The 20,297-nt window shown below is 40.1% G+C and overlaps 1 protein-coding gene across 1 annotated transcript; it reads left to right on the top strand.

The window, feature by feature from the left end:
• The first annotated feature begins 57 nt into the window (after positions 1 to 57).
• On the top strand, positions 58 to 19,424 carry IQCB1 (IQ motif containing B1). Its single transcript, XM_066323066.1, has 14 exons — positions 58 to 350; positions 498 to 727; positions 1,561 to 1,723; positions 3,400 to 3,529; positions 6,205 to 6,298; positions 7,363 to 7,462; positions 7,846 to 8,018; positions 10,605 to 10,717; positions 11,811 to 11,920; positions 16,009 to 16,151; positions 16,580 to 16,728; positions 17,186 to 17,314; positions 17,692 to 17,848; positions 18,935 to 19,424. Exons 2-14 carry the CDS (start codon positions 634 to 636, stop codon positions 19,162 to 19,164), a joined length of 1,785 nt encoding a protein of 594 aa, XP_066179163.1. The 5' UTR covers positions 58 to 350; positions 498 to 633; the 3' UTR covers positions 19,165 to 19,424.
• Positions 19,425 to 20,297: the final 873 nt, after the last annotated feature.

Raw genomic sequence — 20,297 nt, 5'->3', positions numbered from 1 at the left:
CACGCGGATATGCAAATGTACCCTCCTCCCGCAGGGGAGAGCGCTGGTTGGCGGAGAGGGGCCGCGACCACACAGCTGTGAGGGGAGGGGGGCGCGGGGGAACCGTCGCGTTGGAGACGACGGGATCGGCGTTCCAACTCCCCCTCCCTCCCCCCGCAGTCGGGAAGCCCCCGCGCGGCGGTGAGAGGGGCCGGGGGTGCGTGTGGGTCCCTCAGAGCGTCCCGAGGGGGCCTCAGGGCCGGGGGCTTCGCGGCACCGGCGCCGCCCATCCCGGGAACAGCGGGGGCATCGGTGTGACGCCGGTGGGAGAGGGCACTGCTCCCTCTGTCCTTTCCCCGGCCCTGGGTGAGGTGAGGCCGCTCCCGCTGCCCGCCCCGTGAGGCCGCGCTCAGGCTGCCCGGCCGGAGGTGCGCCCTGCCGGCAGAGCCGGTCCGGCTGCCCGCGGCCTCAGGAGGGAGCGCGAGTGGGGCTCCCTCCATGTTTGTTTCCTTTCTCAGGGGGAGTCCTGCGGCCCGTGGCTTCCAGCTGGTGGTGCAGGAGCTGGGATGAAATAGTGGAGTGAGGACCCCGCGCCTTAACATAAAAAGGAAAGAGGCTGGAATTGATGGTGGTGTGCGCCTCTGCCTGTTCCCTATGGCAGCCACCGACCCCCAGGTCCTGGCCTTGGCTGCTCAGATCACTGAGAGCAGAGAACAGGACATCCCCCTGCTGCTGCTGAAGTTAAAGGGTAATTAATGCCGTTCCTAAAATAAAAGGCCAGTCTTTCTTCCGTCTGCCTCCTTAAGTACAGAAGGTTTTTCTGAAAGTTTGTAAGGAAGGTTGAGACGGCAGCTTTTCCTGAGAGTGGCAATTAACTTGGCAAAAATAAGGAGGAGGAGCTGAGGAGCAAATAGCCAGAATTTTTGTCTGCCTTTCAGCTGTCACCCTGATAATGTGGGCCCTTTCCCTGCTGATACAGGCAGGGATCTTACACTTGGTCAAATCATTTCTCCCAGTGATTTTTGGGAGAAATTTCTTTTCTAGCTACCCTCAGAATCTTCTGGGGAGAGAGCCAGGGTGGTTAGTATTCAGTTTTAAAATCTTAAGATAGAAACAAGATCATGAGCTCCTGTGTGACTTCCCTGTCTTTCCTTCTGCTATACAGGCACTGCTCATAGGAATGGTTGAAACAAGTCAGGTCCTGTTCTAAATTGGGATGTAATTATAAGGAAGCTATATGTTTCCCAGTGGTTGTGGTTTTATGTAGCCTAGGAAATTCATACAAATGGTTCATATCCCAGGTAATGTATGTTTTGCTACTAAAAATGTAGAGAGAAAATGGAAACCTAGGTTTAGCTATGCTTCCCAATTGTCATATAATCTTACAAATGAGTTGTAGCTGTAACAGCAAAAATTGCTGACAAAATGTTTAATGCTGTTGTTAGCACTTTTACAATTACTTTAATCCTGGATCCTGGTTCTCTGTACATATACTCTTACATTTTAGAAAAAGAAAAAAAAAAACCTTGCAGATGAGAATCTAATGTTCCTCTTTGTCTCTCTCCTGCTTTCTTCCCACAGGAATTTTAAGTAGTCCTTCCTTAGGATGTGAAGAATCAAATAAAATCAAGCAAGATATATATGATTATGGTCTTACTCAGTACTGCTTGCTGGTGCTTAAGCGAGACCACTCTCAGCTGCATGGAGCCTGGGCTACTGCTGCCCAGCTAGCAGAGATACTAAGGTAAAGGAAAAAAAAAAAAGCTAAGAAGTTTTCTTCCAGTTCTCTTTCTGTCCTTTCATCTTGCTCTTTCTCTTTTCAAGCTGTAATACATTGGCTCCCATCCAGAACAAGGCTTGTTGTTCAGGAGAGGCCAGGGTTAAAGTGCAGGGAGCAGTCAAGAGCAGAGGGGTCAGGCATAGCCTAATTGGTCCTGTTTAATTCATTTGCATTGTGCTTCATTGAGCTGGGGGAACTCTGTGGTGGGAACAGGGTTTGTGTTGACATTACCTTTTTTTTGGACAGTACTCACTAGTGCAACATTTCTTACCCAGTAATTGTATAATTCTGAATTGTAGTTATTTAAAATTTGTTATTTTGTTTTGTAGATTTCTTCTTGCAAAGATCTTCAGCCTGATTGAATCACTGCTGGGCTTCACTGTATTTAAATATTTATTTAATATGCCCTTTCTAAGTATCTATTTACATTTTTAAATATAATAGATGACAGTTCATACAGACTAGATAACTTGATGTAGTGTTATTGTGAGAATGGCACTGTAAATAAGAAAACTTTAAGCTCAAACCCCCAGTGATCCAATCTCAATTTTAAATGTCAGGAAAAATAATACATTTTAAATTTTCCTCAAGTTGTACTTAATTTTGGCTTAACCAGGGAATAAAATTCTAAGGCATGAAGTAATTATGTGACCATCTCTTATTTATGCCATAGCTGCAGTATGAATTTTTAATGCAAGGAATTTCAGTAAGGGATGCAAGAGTTATCACCAGAGTAGTGTGATACTTAAATCATCCCCTATAAGCTGTTTCAGTTGCAGAGAATACTGAAATTTATTTTAGCTGTAAAAATGTCCTTTTGTAGCTAGATAAATCTCAGCTTCATGCCTAGAATTTGTTTTCCAGGGGCTTTGGTAGACAGATTTATGTGTGTGCATTCCCAAAAAGCTAACATAGCCTAGATGAAGTATCAGAAAGCAAAATTCATAAGAAGTCAGGAAGACTCTTTTGTTGCACTGGTATCAGCACCGAGTGCAGAACTGAAACAACTCAGCAGTTGTAAGACATGCATTTTCTTGTAAAAAGTCTTCCAGAAACAACTGACGTGTTGCGGTGAGTAAAATAGGAGAGCTGAGATCTGAGGAGCTGATTTCTAGCCCACATGCCTTCCTCAGTTTGAGAATAGCTGTAGATAGACTCACTGAAGGTTTTGTGGTATATTTTTTATACATATTTCCACTGCCTGATGTGCACCCCCTTCATCACTGAGCTTCCTTTATCAAGTTTTTTTTTCTACCTTTCTTTTTTGTCTTTTTTTCCTTCTTTTTGACCATCAGAGCCCTTCCCTAGAACATGGAACAAGCCTGAACAGATTCGATGAAGCAAAAGGAGAAAGTGCCTTGGATATGTTTTTAACTGAGAAATGCCATAATAAGTAGTAAAATGGTCTCTAACCTGCAAGTGGTTGCTCTTCCTTGGAGGCAGCCACCTTGGAGCCAGTCACAGCAGTGAGCTGTTGTTCAGGGGGAATTGTCCCATGCCACTGAAGCATTTCTCTGATGACGTGACATTCATTCAAAGTTGTTCAAACAGGCCTTTGACTATTCAGGTTGATTTTTTCCCCTTTTTCCCCTTTTTTCCTTTTTTTTTTTTTTTTTTTTTTTTTTTAAACTCCATTTCAGTCATTGTTGTGTAGGGCTAGAGGTGAAAGAGGATCCTGAGGAATTTTACAAGAAGTTTCTTCCTTCAGCCATAGACACCCTGCTGGTTTTGGGAAAACGCTTGCAAGCACGATTTATCCGGGCAATCAAGGTATTTAAGTTTCATAGTTAAAAGTGCACAGAACACTTGCAAACTTTCTGAGGACACATATTGGATAAGTAGGATATTGTTCTAGGGATGTGGTATTATGAAAATTTATTCTCCAGAAATTGCAGTAGTTTTTCTTATGCCTCTGAGCTCTGAAGCTGAAATCTGTCATTGTGCAGCATTTGTTCTGTGACTTGTGCAAAGCCACTCTGTTACCATAGGCCTGTTTAGATAGTTTCACAAGTTTTAAAGGTAGAGGGATGAAGTGCAATTATAGGAAGGATTGAAGAATTAGAGCAGCATAAGAGGGGGGAAAAAAGCCCTACAAAAGACAGCATCCCAGTCATGGTGTCTTAACTTTGTATATCATTAGTTCAGCCTTTGTAATGAATTAATTCTCACTAATTTTATTCAGCTTTACAAAAAATAGTTTAGGAAGTCTTAAGATTTTAAATCAGATTTGTTGAAGTTTGTTTTGTTATTCAATTTCTACTGCATAATTGGCAAAAAAATTCCAAGAATGCTCAGTGCTTCTGAACTTTCACATAGAGAATGCCAAAGGCAGACTTCATGAATTTATAGATTTAAACACTTTCTCACATTTCCCACCTCTTTTTGCAGTAAAGAAGGGTTTTGCTTAGCAAGATTGCCTCATGTTTCTGGAGTATTCTGAGTTCTAGAATCAGAAGGAAAAATACCCCCAACAAACAAAAACCCACGAGTAATTTAAATAACCAACTTCATGGATTCTGACAGTTTCTTTTAATATCCCTGTTTCTCCTTACTGTCTCATTTCTTGGCTCACTGGCTTCTTGTCAAAAACTTAGCCAAAGTTTTCCTGCAAAGTATTATGATAGACACCACAATACTCAGAAAGCATCAGTGCAATAACATAGTTTCTGTTAGTTCAGTACTTGAGAAGTGCATTTAGTGCTTAAGAAGGAAGCTTCCTAAATGACATCCCAGGAGACTCTTATCCACAATATGTAATTTCCCCAGTACTTTCTTATTATGTCTCAGCCTACATGCTACTTGAGTCATGCTTGTGGGGAAAGATTTCTTTTGAATGTAAATGCAGTCTACATTATAATTAGTACTTTGGCTTTTAAACTTTGTGGTCTCAGAGGTGACTGGCACCCAGACTTGATGCATGCTGAGGGGAATTTTGGAAATCCCACTCTTCCCGTAGAGATTTGAAGTTTATTCTGCTCTATTTTGCTTTTTGTACAAGTTTTTGAAGTCAAGGGAAGTAGTGAAATATTTTTCAGAGACCCACAAGCTGCCAAAACACAGAGCAGATAATATTACAGTTTAACATATTACTGTTATTTTGTATCTTTCCTTGTCAGTATGGACCAAATACAAAGTTAAACCTTGGCTGAGGGCTGGGGCTCCGGCAGGGATCTAGGAATAGGCTTCCCAGGGTTTCATTTGTTAAGGCTCAGTTAATGTGGGGTATATGTCCATGTGATTTGTAACAACATTTGTCAATGGTGTGGTACTGTCAAAAACGCTTTTTGCTGCTCCACACACTCAGATTCCAGATTTATAGTAGTCTGTGTCTCACATTTGGAATACAGACTGGAATGTGCATCTGTATGTGTATTCACATGTTAAAACCTGAATTCCTACTGGTCATAGAGGGGCACTGGAGCACCTCTGCTGTAAAAAAAGGCTGAGAGAGATGGGGTTGTTCGGCATGAAGAAGAGAAGTCTCTGAGGAGAACTTGTGTCACCCCCCAGAACCTGAAGGGGCTACAAGAAAGCTGAAGAAGGACTTTTTACAAGGGCATGTAGTGACAGGATAAGTGGTGATGGCTTTACACTGAAAGATGGAGGTCTAAATTAGGTACTGGGAAGAAATTCTGTGCTGTTAGGGTAGTAAAATACTGGGATAGAATGTCTAGAGAAGCTGTGGATGCTCCATCTGTGGAAGCATTCAAGGCCAGGCTCCATGAAGCTCTGAGAAATGTGGTCTGCTGGAAGGTTTCCCAGCCCATGGCAGTGGGGTTGGAATAAGATGGACTTTAGGTCCTTTCCAACCCTACCATTCTATGATTGATTCTATGTTTTTTTCCAGTCCAGTGCTATCACAGGCAAGCACATGATGTAGTCTGTTTGGCAAACAGATCAAATTTCATCTTTATACTGGTTTGGTGTTTGCTCCCAGACCTCCAACTAGGAGGTGCTTCTGAAGCTTCACCATACCAGTTATCAGGAACCTTTTTCATTTTGACTGTGTCCTTGGCCACTTTGTACCTTTTTTAATTTCCCCCCTCTTATTTAAAGTAATATATTTCCCATTTAGTGCATTAAATCTGTGATGCATATTTGCTGAGCTATTATTTGTCTTATCCCTCTTATGCTATCAAATATTTTTAAGGAGTAAACAAGATTTCTCTCTCCTTGTTTTGATTTTTTCTCCAAGTCGGATGCTTTTATATTTTTAGTATGTTCAAATCTTCTTGATTAATCTCTGACCTCAAAGGTCTCACCAGCCAGGGTTTTGTTTTTTTTTTTTTTTTTTTACTAGTTCCTGCTGTTTCACCAACCTCATTTGGAAATTTGGTGGAATTTGTTCTCCAAATTCCTGAGGCATACAAACCTCCCCATGACATCAAGATGAAGTCCTTAGTGAAGATCATACACGTATTTTTACCTACTTCTCTTCCGTTTAGGATAAAGAAAAACAAGACTTTTTACACTGGTTCCGAATAGTAACTGATGCCATCTGCTGGCTGTTCGGTGGGCATATTCAACTAGCAGCATGTGGTAAGGAAAATGTCAACCCACAGAGCACCTGAACATTTATTTATGACAACTACAAGTATCAAAATTCACTCTTAAACTAATCTGCACCTAGTCTTGTAAATTGGAGTGGGTGGTAAATCAGCATCTTTAAGTAGCCAGCTCAACTGCAATCTCTAAAATGATAAACATCCACTAAAGGGGAATACCCAAGTGTTCCCCCTTCTAGACTTCCAGAGATAAATATTTGAAGTGTCATCCTGTCATTTCTCTTTATAAGTCTATACATTTTTAAAATCAGGGTTTTTTTTCCAATAAGAGACAATCGATCTTTTCCTTTGTGTGATTAAAATATGCAGAAATTCGACCAGAGTACATTGCTAGCCTTCATGAGTAGATAGAACTGGAGTCAGATTTCTGAAGTTTCTTCCATGACAGGAAATTTTACAAATATCTAACAAATTTCACTGTATATTTCTGACCAAAGTAAGTTTTCATTTAAGCATCATTTAAGTGATGTTAATCACTCTGATTCTGAAAAGCAGAATTGGTTTTGTTTCTAGTACTGGACAAAAAAACTTAAGAATCATAAGATGTGTAACTAAAACCACAGATGGTCAGAAAAATTACTGAATACGTTGCCAGTGATACACTGTGATAAAAAAGAAGTTGCTTTAATAACATCAGTGAACTTGTATTAAATAATCTGGGGTAACAAATTGTCACGGTTGACATCCTTAACTTCTTTAGATATTGTTGCCCCAGTGTTAATTCCACTATTGTTGTAAGGAAAAGGTACTATTGTAACATAAAGGGGCTTAAAGCTTTCCTTCCCTTGCAACATCAGTGCCTGAGGGATGTCCAAAGGCAGAAAAAACAGGATCCAGCATGGTTTTTTGAGGTTGAAGTAGTTTAGTTATCTCAGTAAGTTTCAGTGTAAGAATTATAAATGAGGGAGTTTGTTCCAGAAAGAGTGTCTGGTTTTACTTGCTATGGCTTATGATGAAGTTTATTTGGTTTATGGTATTTTCAAGTCTGGTTCTGATTGCATGATTTCTTGTTTGCTTGTTTTTTGGTTTTCTTTGCAGTACTACAAAATGATCGCTTCCTGCAGTTGTTAATAACAGATGATGTTGAAACAGCAATTATAATGATGTCTGTGTTACACAATATTTTGAGGATCAATAGGTTAGTTGTTTTCATATTATTATTTTTTGTTTATAATAAATATAAATGGTAGTTCATTGCTGCTTGGTAAAATAAAATCTTTTCTTATGCAAGCATTGTTCTGTTTTATTGTTTGGGTTTTTTTCCCCCCAGTCTTTGTAGTAGAAATTGAAAACATTAAAAAGCTGGAGTTTTAATCTTCTTAAATTGAAGGAGTGGTAATTGGTTGATTGAAACAGTAATACTGTCTGGATCAGATTCCTGGTCCAGCTAGTTGGGCATCTTGGTTTGCTGTATGTAGTCTGACAGAGCTAAAAATAAGTCACTGTTAAAAAGCTCATGTTTTTTCAACTAACACTTCTGTTCTGTCTCACCCCTCTTTTTTTTCTTTATTCTTTTAAAAGTTCTGTCTTGCTCCAAGTTGAAGAAGAGACTCTTCACTCTGTTTTGGATGAACTTGTTTATAAGCTTTCGTCTACCACCAATCCTGCTGTAGGAAGTGCTGCCACAAAACTGCTGCTGTTAGTGGCAAAATTTTGCAAACAGCTTGTGCAGTTATTCACAGCTCGCTACAAAGGTTTGTAAACATGCACGGGATTGATCACTGAGCCTCCTCTTACATTCCCTGTGAAAATGAAAAGACAGAGGTTTCCCACTGTGGTTCGATAACTCCAGTTATGTGGAGATGGCAGTGCCATGTTGCTTTGTGGGTTTGGTTTTTATTTTCCTTCTATTCGTTTTCATTGCAGGTTAAGGTACTGCACCTCTTTCTGTTTCCTAGATTTATTTTCTTCTGTGTAGTGAGGATTCTGCATGTGGCAACTTGTCTTTTAAAGCTGTTGTTTGTCACTTCCAGCCTGATGGGCTTCTACTTCTTTCTGTTTCCCTGTGCAGGTTGGTTATTGAGGGATCCACTGGCAGGGTGCCTGTACTGCTACAGTCAGAGAGTCCTGTGTCACATCTGCCACAGTGCTAAGGCTCACTAATCCAGAGCATCAAAGTTTTACTTAGAGTGAACTGCTGACCGTGGCTGTTGCAGGTCTGGTCATCTGATAGAGGGCTGATTAGTTATCCTGGAGCTGACTCTATTTTGATATCCACATAATTGGAATGAACTCTTTCCAAGAATCAATGAAATTAGTTTATCGTTTTGTCTTGATGCCTTCAGATGATGAGGCTGAGTATGTGTATAACTTGTTCTGTGTTATTCATTCTTTAACAAGGTGTCCCATTTAATGTTTCTGTCTCTAGCCTAGCAGGGAGCTCCAGAACCCCTTTGTACTTTATCATGCCCATGGAGACTAAGGAACAGGCATGACGTTTGCCATGTCTTTCATGTTCTGGATGTTATTGTTGGTCAGAACTGCTTGTGAGCAGCCGCAGTCCTTTGAGGTCAAGGACAGTTAAAAGAGAGAATGCAAGGCAAAAATGTCCAATTCCCATTTTTTGCACTTGTGCTGACTACTTATTATACAGTACCAGCCAGATAAATTTCTGTACCAGATGAACAGCTTTGCCACCCTTTTGCCTACAGAATTGAGAGGAGGGATTCCTTGTAGTATAGAATTAAGTATAATGTGCCTAAGGCTGGTATCACATTGTGGATTCCTGGGAAGCTGCCATGATGATCTGGTCATAGCAGCTGTAGAATGCTGGCTTGTCTGAAAAGGTGCAGATCTCCATCAAAGGATGCTTCATTTTGCTCTAGAATCACAGTATACCACAGTCATTTAGAAACTCTTCATCTCTCTCCTGTATATGTTTCCTCTTTCCACTAAGAAAAGAAAAAACAAAATTGCTTTTATCCTCTACCTTTTTTTAAGTTAGAGTCCTGTTAGTTTTAACTCAGGCTTTGGAATCCTTTAGAGACTTTGAGGAATAAAAGCAGCAAAGAAAGCATTATAGCATTTCCACCATCTGGCCATCTCACTGAAGTCCCTTGGCTTCACAGTGGCTCAGAGCTGCTGGCAGTGTGAGGTGCTTTGGTGAGAGCTTTGTCAGTGAAGGCAGCCTGGTGGAGGTGAGGGATCTCCAGGACCAGCACAGTCTCTGTGTCAGGCTTCCTGGTGGGCCTGGCCTTTTGTCCTGCATGGGTTGACACATCTGTGAGGTACATTGCAGGTACTCCTTGTCAGTAGGCAAAAGGTGCATATGGCTGTGTAGTCTGTACAGAGACTGGCAAGTGGTTGTGTCAGACCCACAGCACTTCTGTGAGGGAGCTCTCTTCTGTAGCTTGGCTCTCTGCTTTTGCAGGGCTCATGGAGCATTGGGGCACCCGCTGACTCCATTTGGAGTCCTTCTGGTCTCTCTCCTGAAGTGTTTAACTGTCATTGTTTTTCTAAAATGGTGCACATGGTGCCACAGAGGTGCCATTTCTGTGTACTCCAGATCCTGTAAACAACAACAAAGTACATCTGAGTGTTGGAATTGCCCTGTGAATGAATATGCTTATGGACAATGATTTGAAGGTGGAAAAATTACTTGAATCTGCAGTTCTTCAAGAGACAAACACACACATACTTCCTGCCCACCTTCCTCTTCCCTCCAACTCCCTGCAGAGCCCTTAGGCTCTGGGATTTGTCTGATACAAAAATTTTAACACGTTATTGTCTTCTCGTGTAGGGAGTGTGTTTGTGTGTTGTGGGAGGAGCACAAGGATGGTTTTTAGCTACTGTAAACCTAAAAAGCTCTTTTGTCTCATGGATTGGATGCACATGCACTCTCAGTTAAACTATGCTGTGCAGATAGGATATCAAACAATTCTAGTTAAAAATAAACCAATTTTATTTATTTAATAATATGAAAAGAGTGTTAACAACACCCACACCACTTGTGTGGTGCTTTGAATTCGTTTTAGCACCTTACAGTGACTTACTGATAAGACACTGAAAGTACATTGGTAATCTGACTGTCAGTGATGTAAACACAATACTGACTGGGACATACAAAAGTACTGGGTAATACTTCTCTGTCATATTTGGAGCAGCAGCTATTGTTTGATAAAAGATTATACATGACACTCCAAGATGGCTGATGGTCTTCAACTCTCATGCTCCTTTACACATTATCAATCAGATTTGATTTGTTGATTCGCAGTTTGTTTCGTTGAAAGTTTGAAAAGAAAAATTCATGTTATTGAATTAGTTTCTTCTCTTTCTCTTAGGATTAAAAGGGCTTTTAAGTAACCAGTGGATTGGCAAAGGATTTGACAGGGAGGTCAATCAGCTCTTGGATCTGCTGTATTTGGAACAATCTGGTGGAAAAGGAGAAATGCAGGTGATGAAGTTTAATGTGACTTCAGATGTGAAATCCTATTTAGATGTGAAATCCTATTTACATGTGATTAGTGTATGTTTAGACTGGATTTACTTTATCACTTTGTAGACACTTTTCAAAACCTATGTTATTATTTCTCTGTGTAAATTATTTTTATAATTGCCTTTTTGAATTTATTTTATTGTGGGTTTTTTTAAGTATCAAGAAATTGCTCAGTCATTAAGACATGGGACTGTGACTTAAGAGATTGACTTTCTGTCCAGATTCATCATAGATTTCAACATAATCATAGGGGGGAAATAATTAATTTTTTGCTAACTATAAAATTAAAATAACCGTATCTGCTTTTCTCACATCAGTGTTACAAATTTAGATCTCTGAATTCTAGGCAGCATTTACATAAAACTAAGTCATACACAGAAAATGTGCAGTAAGAACACCACCTGGACTGTGTTCCAAATAAAAGAGACAATGTGTGTTTCATGAGCATCTTAAAAAAATTTACATACAGGTTTCTCAGAGACAATACTTCAATGAAAATCAGTAATGTTTGCAGAGAACTGCTTTCATCTTCAACACAACAGGGTGTTTTGTGATTCAGTTTGTGGTTTTGTTTTTTTTAAACCATTTAAGAACAGAATTGATTTTTTTTCATGTTTGCATTTCAATGACTTGTGATCATACTGAAAATGTAACATTTTTCCTGTTGCTCTTTCTCCAAACTTGTCTTTCTGTCCTCTCTAGTGTAGGTATTTTGATTGAATCACCATTTGAAATATCAAATGCTGAAGGTGTTTTAAATACAAATTTCTAATACTGATATTATTTTTATATATATATATATATATATTTGTGCTGTAGATTAATTTGTTTACCACAGAGAGCATCAATACAGGTGATCAGATTAGCTGCTTTTGGGGCAAGTATGGAGTTCATGATAATGACTGTCTTGTAAGACCTTAAATTCCCCAATGTGATGCATTTGAAAACTGATGGGGTTTGGCCAAATGTTGAGATTTTCCAATTATGCAGCAGTAATAACATGGTTTTATATGCATAGAAAATATTCTACCAACTGTTTTGTTAATTTCAGAAGCAGCATCAAGCAGCTTGTATAATCCAGGCAGCGTGGCGGGGATTTCAGACAAGGAAAAGGCTGAAAAAGCTACCCCAAGCAGTGATCACTTTACAGAGAAGCTTCAGGTAAACAGTATGACTTTGTGAAAAACAGTAAAGGTTAGGATCTAGTATGAAGGTTTGGGTTGGGCTGGGTTTTCTCAAGTCACAAAGGAGGATGAAAAATTCAGATCATCTAATTTAATGTCCTGTTTGAAGTAGGCCCTGCCTCAGAATGGGATTTTCATGCTGAGGGCCTCATCCAGCTTTAGAGGTCTCCAAGAGTGGAGATCCTATCATCTCACTTGATCCCTTTCCTTGTGCTGGATGATTTGCCTTGTGAAGAATTCTTCCATTACAAGCAGTGGGAATTTCCTTGTTGCACTCTGTCACTGCCTCTTGTCCTTTTTCTGAGCACCCCCGTGAGTCTGGCTGTGTCTGCTCTATAACAGTCCTTTAGGTAGTGAGAGACAGATTTGCCTTCCTTTAGGCTAAACACACCTTACCTTACATATCTATGTCCTTACATATCTACATTCCATGGGCCTAATTGTCTCTGTTTGGACAGTCTCTATCCCTTCTGTTTGTCAGCACTGCTCTTCCATTGGGGGTCCCAGTAGAGTGTGACTAATGCTCCAGTTGTGCCAAGTAAAGCCAAATAATCTCCCCACTATGCTGTAGCCTTTATTCCTCCAAGGGCTCTCTACTGGCCTGTCCAACCTCATATCCAGCCTGTCCCCTCTTTTCATTGGAGTTGCTGTCTGGGTAATTGGTTCCCAGCCTGTGCTGGTTCATGAGGTTATTTAGTACCAGCTACACAATTTCCCATTTGAACTTCATGTGGTTTTAATTGAACCACTTTTTGTGTTTGTGGAAGTTTCTCTGAGTGTCAGCCCTGCCCAGCTGAGACTGTGATGACAGCCTTGGTAAGGTCAATGAAAATGACATCCACTGCCTTCCCCTCAGCCACAGAGCCAGTCATCACAGAATGCAATCAAGCTGGTCAAATGTGATTTGCCTGTGATGAATCTATGCTGGCTATTCCCATTCACCTTCCTGTCTTTCCTGGGTGTAGCTTCCCTGAGAATTTATTCTCATGTCCCAGTCCCTAAGTTTGGGCTGACCAAGTGTCCCTTCATCTTGAAGGTGCCTTTTTCCAGTCAGCTGTTACTTCTCAAATATAAAGGTAATGTAATGCCAAGGTGAGCCTTTCACTACAGATTTTTTAGAAAAAACATCCAAACAATGTGTTTTTTCAGCAGTGCCAAACTGCCACTTCTGGTGCCAAAAGCTCCAATTGTCCCTTTCCCAGCTGCCAGACTTCTCCATGAAAAAACTTACTTCTGTGGTGCTTTCATATTTTCTGTAAAAATTTGTGGCATATGGAAAACTGCAAGTGTGGCATGGGATTGTACTAAATAGCACTAGAAGTTGATGTACTGGTGGTAGGATAGTTAACTGGTGCACAGTTTACGTGCCACAAAATTGCTCTGTAAATTCCATTGGAGCTGTTGTGGAGCTTTCACATGCCAGAGAGCTGCAGAAACCAAGGCCCATAGTGCTTGCTGAGTGTAGTACTTGAAAGACCTTGTTCTTCATTAATTTTTTAATCTTTGGCTCTCAGAAGTAGAGTTACTTCAGTGACCTAGAAATAGTATCCACTGCCTTGGAGCAGCAGAGAAGAAGGAAGCTATGTAAATAATGCTTGTCTCACTTGAATTAGATTGCAGCAGTAATGTTAGCACATGTTAGGCTAACTGTTTTGAGAAATTTAGTTTGAATTTAACTTAGGTTTAGAGATCTAAATCAACTGCAGACTCCACAGGAAGTTTTTTCAAACTTCATTTGCACACTGATCATTACTGTGTCAAAAGTAGATCTTACAAATCACTGTCAAATCATATTGCATTGTGACCAAAGTAATACAAAGCAAACAACTGTGCTTTATTGTCTGGCTTTAAGAGGCTATTGGACTATCTAAGATGTAATCTTTAAATTCTGAAAGATTTGCAGGTGCAAGCAGTGTGTCTGTTGAGGGCCACTGGTCACTGCAGTTTCGTGCTGCAGTCAGGCATCCTTGTCACTCCTTTTTACTCCATCATATACTTGAAGCCAATATTCCTTCCCTCATGAGGCACCTTGCAAGCCTGCAAGCCAAACTTATAGCCCAGAAAATTTGAAAGATGGGCTAAGATGTAACATGGAAGAGCAGTAGGGAAAGGATGGTGAGACTATCAGCAATCACCAAGCTGCTTGACTCCCTTTTGTCATATTTTCAATATTGTAAGCATTAGTGTGTGCCTTTTAAGTAGTTCTCCAGTCATTCAAATGGACTTTTGAAAGTGTTTGTTTAATATTGAAAGGAATGGAAACTTATTAATATCCTTACAGTTGTGTGTGTTCATGGTTCACTCAGTCCCAGTATGCTGAGCAAATACAGTAACTGTACAGTGCCAGTGTTGGCTTTCTTCTGTCAAAGCACTACACTGGAAAATAGTGTGTGGAATACTGTAAACATGATGTTAGAAGATCTTTCAAGGGGACTTCTTATTTTTTTGCAGTCAGGTTCTGGTTATATTCACAGATGTATTTTAGAACAAGTGTGGTTAAATACTGCCCAGATTGAAACTCCAAACTTTGCTCACCTGCAGCTGCAGAGGAGGATGTAACTGCAAGTTTTAAACTTTTGAAGCTGTGGTTTCAGAAATGTCTCTTCAATGAATGTTAAAGCCTGTAGTCTCTCCTTGAAGCTAGTTCACTATTACATAGCTAATTGCAGGACGTTTAAAATGGCAATAATTTTTATTAATAATGCATCAAAAATGAAACAATTTTACATTTCTAAAGAGATGACCAGAGGGAGGCTGCTCTGTGCCATGAACTGCAGAAGGAAACTTGGATCTTACTCTGCGTATGTTTTACTTTAATTCAGAGGCAATTCCCTGTCAGAGTATAGTCTTGTGCAAGCAAATATATCTTATCATTAGGAGAAACAGAAGATGAATGTGTTTTGCAGACTACATAGGAAAGAATCAGTATTAAAGAGTCATTTAAATATCTGACAGACACTCTTGGTTTCACAGATGTGTGTCTAAGAAGTTCGTGAAACATTTTTGTCGTTTTCAACTTAGTGAAGCTGATAAAAATTGATGGGCAAAATATTAATAGTTTTATCAAGAAAATGTGATCAAAAGTCTTGTTTGATCCTGTGATTGCGTTTGCCTTAGAAATATAATATTTGGATTTAAATGTTAATTGCCTGAATTAAAATTGTAAAAATTTACAGCTCTAATTTGCAGAAATGTGTGGGTTGAAAACCTTTTGTTTCCTTGAAACCATTCTGATATAATCACATGTATCATGAGTTGTCTCTGTAGGTAGGTGTGTGGGCACACCTCAAGTCTGTGTTACAGTTGTAAAAGGATTATGGTCTGTCAGATTGTGGTGGAGGCTTTTTTTCTCTGTTGAGGTCAGATCTTTAAATCCAGACCCTCTCTTTTACACAACAGTTTCCATCCCAATCTCTCACAAACCAGTTTTAAAGACTAAAATATGGTTGGTGGAAAAATTATAGGTCAATTTATACTAGTGGTGGGAAACACAAATAGCTTAATAGTACTGTGAGTCTAAAGATATGTGCCATGCAGCAATAGCAGAATTGCTGGACGTAAATTCTAGTCTGTGGACAAAAAAAACCTCTACAAAATTAAGAAGTGAGGTTTGACAGCCAACGTTCTGAACAACTCTTGAAGTCAGTACAAAAATAATTATATGTATTGTGGGAAACAGGTGCCATGCACGCTGATGGATGAACTGGAAAAGATTCATACTGGAGCAGATGGCTAATGTTGCTTTACTGCTTCAGCAGATGATGGAATCAAAACTGTTGTTCCAGTTCATTCTGGCTGTGAATGTCTCACATGAAGCATCATTCCCTTCAGAGTCCTTAGAACTTTATCCTAAGATTTAAACTTTGATTTCATAGAGTAGTTCAGGGCCATTTGTGGCTATAGATAGTGTGGTAATTTGATAGTTTGCAGGAGACTTCTCATTGCTTGATGTCATTCTGCAAACAACTGCTGGCACAGCAGATAATTTTTAACACAAAGAAAAAGAGAGATAGTTTAAAGAAATATAGAACTTAAGGTAATTGTTAATGTATTTGTGTATCGCAGAGCTAAACGGGAACAGGAGCTGCAGCATTTAACAAAACAGAAGGAAGATGAAGCTCTAAAACTGCAAACGCAACTTCAGAGACAGAGGGCCATGAGACTCTTCCATCAACGACAGCTGGCCTTACTGGAAGTTGTCCATGCCAGTATGATTTATATTAAAATATAGCAGAAGATTAAAGTGTCTGGGTGTCCTTAAGAACAATTTCCCCAAATCTGTTTTCCAATCTTGCATGTCTATATGTACAGTAGTCTTACTGTCTCTTCTCCTGACCCAGTTATCTGAAAGAGAATGTGCTAATTCCCCCAGGGCTCAGTAACTACTGATCAAGATCTGCTGCCTTCAAAATGGCGCAGGAGAAATGGAGAGACAGTTTTCTTGTGTTATGGAGCTCCATTGCAGCTAGGATATGCAAAACCTGACCCACAGCTAGGAGACCTTGGGGGAAGAGGGGCTTTTAACTAAGAGCACCCAAAGTTTTTTGGTACTATCTAGTTTGAGGATTAACAATGTAAATTGTTAAGAGAACCTAACCCACAGTCTCATAACTGTGGGTTTTTCTTACCTTTGTAGGTCAGATGAATAAATACATGCAGGAAATGGAGGAGAAATCAGCATTAACTATCCAGAGATTCTGGCAAGGGTATAGAGCAAGAAAAATTTTTCATCAGCAAAAACAATCTCTGAAGGAGTTTAAGGCAGCTATCATCATTCAGAGAGCAGTAAGTATTCATACTTTGTTCTAACAGTAGATAGGACTGAGTAGACTATTGTGAAGCCTCATAAAACTGTTTATTCTCTTACTGTCAATGTAGCCATAATTTATTAAAAAAATTACTCAGAGGTGATAGTCTAGAGCTACAAGTTACTTTAAAGGATTAAATCTTGTATAGGCTACAAAGCCTAATACAGTCCTGTAAGTAAAATATAAAAGCTGCTTCTTTGAAACCCAGGATTAGAATGTCACCATGGTACAGATGAGTCAGTAACTTATTATGAGTGTTGTTACTTACTATTTAGTGTTCATGCTGACCTTGTATGTTGTCTTTTCAACATTATAGCTGCATTTAGGCTTTAACCGATGCAGTACAGAAACACTTTCACTGATTGTTTACAAACAAAGTGGGAAGACAAACTTCCTTTCTGTGATTGTCATATTCTCATATGTTCCTTACAAAGGCTTGTAAATTCTTGGAGAAACGAAGAAGGAGGAGACCTCCCTCTCCTTGGAAAGAACCCAAGGGACTGACTGATGAGCAGAGACTAGCTTTGCAGCAGAAGGTGGATGACTACATCAAATTGCATCCGGTCTGTTTCTTAGTCATTTCATAATTTGCATTAATGATGCAACATAAAATACTGTGGGGATGAAATATATTCAGCTTCATAAATTATGATCAAGATAAGCCATTTGAGGTATGTATGTATTAACTCTGCTTGTTTGACAGCAAGCACTAGGATATTGAGGATTTTAACCATTAATCTAATAAGAAGTGTCAAAGCAAACTGTAATTGGAAAATTTATATACATGATGATGGATAATTATGAAGAGAGTTGCAGAGGAAGCAAAATTATGAAGTTAACAATTACAAACAGCATTTGCATTCCTTGTTTAGGCATTATTCTGCCCCCAGAAATTTTAAAATAACCAGCTCCTAATGGTTACAAACTTATTTTCCTCCAGGCTTCCCAAATGTCAGAAGAAATGAGTAAAGAATTGCATATGCAGGCTCAGGCAAAGCTGGCACAGTTCCTGTTGCGGAGCAGGCTGGATCAGAGAGCAGCGCAGCGCAGAGAGGCTTTACTGGCTCAGGTCAACACCGATGTGGAGCTGCTAATGAGTATGTGACTGCTCTGCTCATGGCTTTGATTAGCATTTGGATTAAACCAATTTAGAGGGAAAATTAGAGTGAGCCGTGGTAAAGCCTTATTTCAAAACTGAAGTATCTTTCTTCCTTTGCCATATGCCTTGAGATCCAGGCTTTGTTAGAGATTATCCAAGTGCTGCTGTAGGTTTAGGATAAACACCTGTTTTTCAAGGAGCATCTATTCTTCTGCTAAAACCCTCTCTCTGATATGTTCACAAGAAAAGCAATGGCCCTGTAATAGGCATTAGAATTTCTTAAAATGGAGTCTCACACAACCAATTCACTCGCATCTGTTTCACTTTGATTTGTTTTCTTGTGTTGTAAGTAACCTGATGGTTAAAACACTCTCACCCCTTCCAGATAAAGAGGGAAATCTTTGAGCTGCAAATTCCATGTTTTCATTTTCTCTGGCCTGGCTTTAAGTGAAACAGAATTCACTGCTGTGCTTATCTTAACTCCAGACAAGTGGCTGCATGAAAGAGCAAGAGTAGCAAACTGCAGCCACCAGAGAGCACCCAAGCTGGGCAGAATTCAGCAAGTTACTGAATGCTATTATTTAGTGTGTCACATGCTGTGTCACTGCAGCTCATCACTCCCTAAGCAGGCAAATCAGCAACACACACACTGTGCTGGGTCCCCCAAGCAGGGGAACCCCAGTCCTGCTGCACCAGAGCAGTGAGAACACTGTGCTGATGTCATCTTGCACCAGGAGTGCTGATCTACAGTAGTGACCAGGAGATCCTCTGAGGTTATACTTCCACAAGGAGTCATATTGGTGGATGCCATCACTGCACCTGAAAGAAGTAGTCCATCTTTCCCCTTTCTATCCCATTATGTATTTATTTTTCAGACTAGCTTTTATTTCGATTGCCTCTCCAGTCAGATTTATGATTTATCTTGTAGTCATAAAATTGCAATGCCAGCATGGGGAAAGGAGTGACCTAGGACAGTGGGAAGTGGGAGGGTAGTGGGTTTTTTGTTTGGTTGGTTTTGGTTTTGTTTTTAATATGCATAAAACCGCAAGCAAAATACAGAAAATTCTTCTCCTTGTTCTTGCAGATGCTCCAAGTTTGGCAGAGATCACAGAAAAAGATGTTGGTGCCTTTATGAGTCGATCAATCCCTATAGCTACCAAGGCAAGACAAAGCCACAACACTATGCTAAAATACACTCGTTGGCCATGGTGGAAGAAGCTTGGAGATGAGTTTATGGAGGATGATGTAATTCCTGATGGTGCCATAAACACAGAATTGGAAACTCTCTTTATTGGAGGAAGGAAATCCTTTTAGGTAACAAGCAGAAGAACTTCATATTCAACCAGGCTCATATCTAGCACTATGCGCTCACTTGTGTTTGTTTTTAAGGAAGGAAAACATTTGAAAAAGACCAAGGCCTTATCTTAGTGCATTTTTCTTAGTAAGAATCCTTTCCTGTACATCAACAGTTGGATCCTATTGATTGTGCTGTTGCAAATAGGATGTAAATACTGTAATTGTAAATGAAGGTATTTTGTGGTTTGTATCACTTTAAAAGTAAGTTCATATCCTTTGGCTTTTCATTTCTTATTCACACTGATATGCATAAAGAATCTGGCCGTTGTAAAAGCCTGATATTTTATAGCAAAAGATTTTATCAGGTGATGTGGTTTGAAATACAGATGTGTCCAGAACAAACCAAGAAACCAATAGAAAAGCATGCAAACATAAGGAAGGTCAAATGCTTTCTCTGTATTCCTCCCAAACTACCTGTCCTTGCTTCCACCCTCTGTAGGTTTCCTTTTGTTTGAGTTTGTCCAGGAGATCTTTTTTCATCCATGAAGACTTCCTGGTGTTTTTTGCCTGACATCCTTTTTGTTAAGATGCAATGCTCCTGAGCTTGGAGAAGGTGATTCTTGCATATTAATCAGCTTTCTTGAGCCCTCCAGGGCTTTATGCCAGTGTACTCCACCAAGCAGGTCCCTGAAGAAGCTAGTCTGGTCTCCTGAAGTCCAGGGCAGTGAGCTTGCTGTGCACCCTCCTTGCCACCCTGGAACTCTACCATTTCATGGTTACTGCAGCCAAGGCTGCCTCTGGACTTTGGATTCCCCACCACCCCCTCCTTGTGGATAAGTACACGGTCCAGCTTTGCACCTCTCCTTGTTGGCTCCTCTATGTCTTGGAGAAGGAAGTAATCAGCAATGCATTCTGGGAACTCCCTGGATTGCTTGTCCTGTCCCCTCTGTGTTGGCCCTCTAACAGGTATTGGGGTTGTTGAAGTCTGCCACGAGGACCAGGACTTCTGAATGGGCGGCTGTTCTTATCTGTCTGTAGAGGATGTTATCAGCTTAATCTTCCTGTTTGGGCAGTCTGAAGCAGACCCCTACTATAATGTCACCAGTCCCTGCCCTCCCTTTAATCCTGACCTATAAACTCTCAGCCAGTGC

This window comes from Sylvia atricapilla, chromosome 7, assembly GCF_009819655.1.
Source record: "Sylvia atricapilla isolate bSylAtr1 chromosome 7, bSylAtr1.pri, whole genome shotgun sequence".
NCBI lineage: Eukaryota > Metazoa > Chordata > Aves > Passeriformes > Sylviidae > Sylvia > Sylvia atricapilla.
The sequence above is the reverse complement of the archived record's forward strand: the minus strand, read 5'-3'. Positions and strand labels throughout refer to the sequence as shown.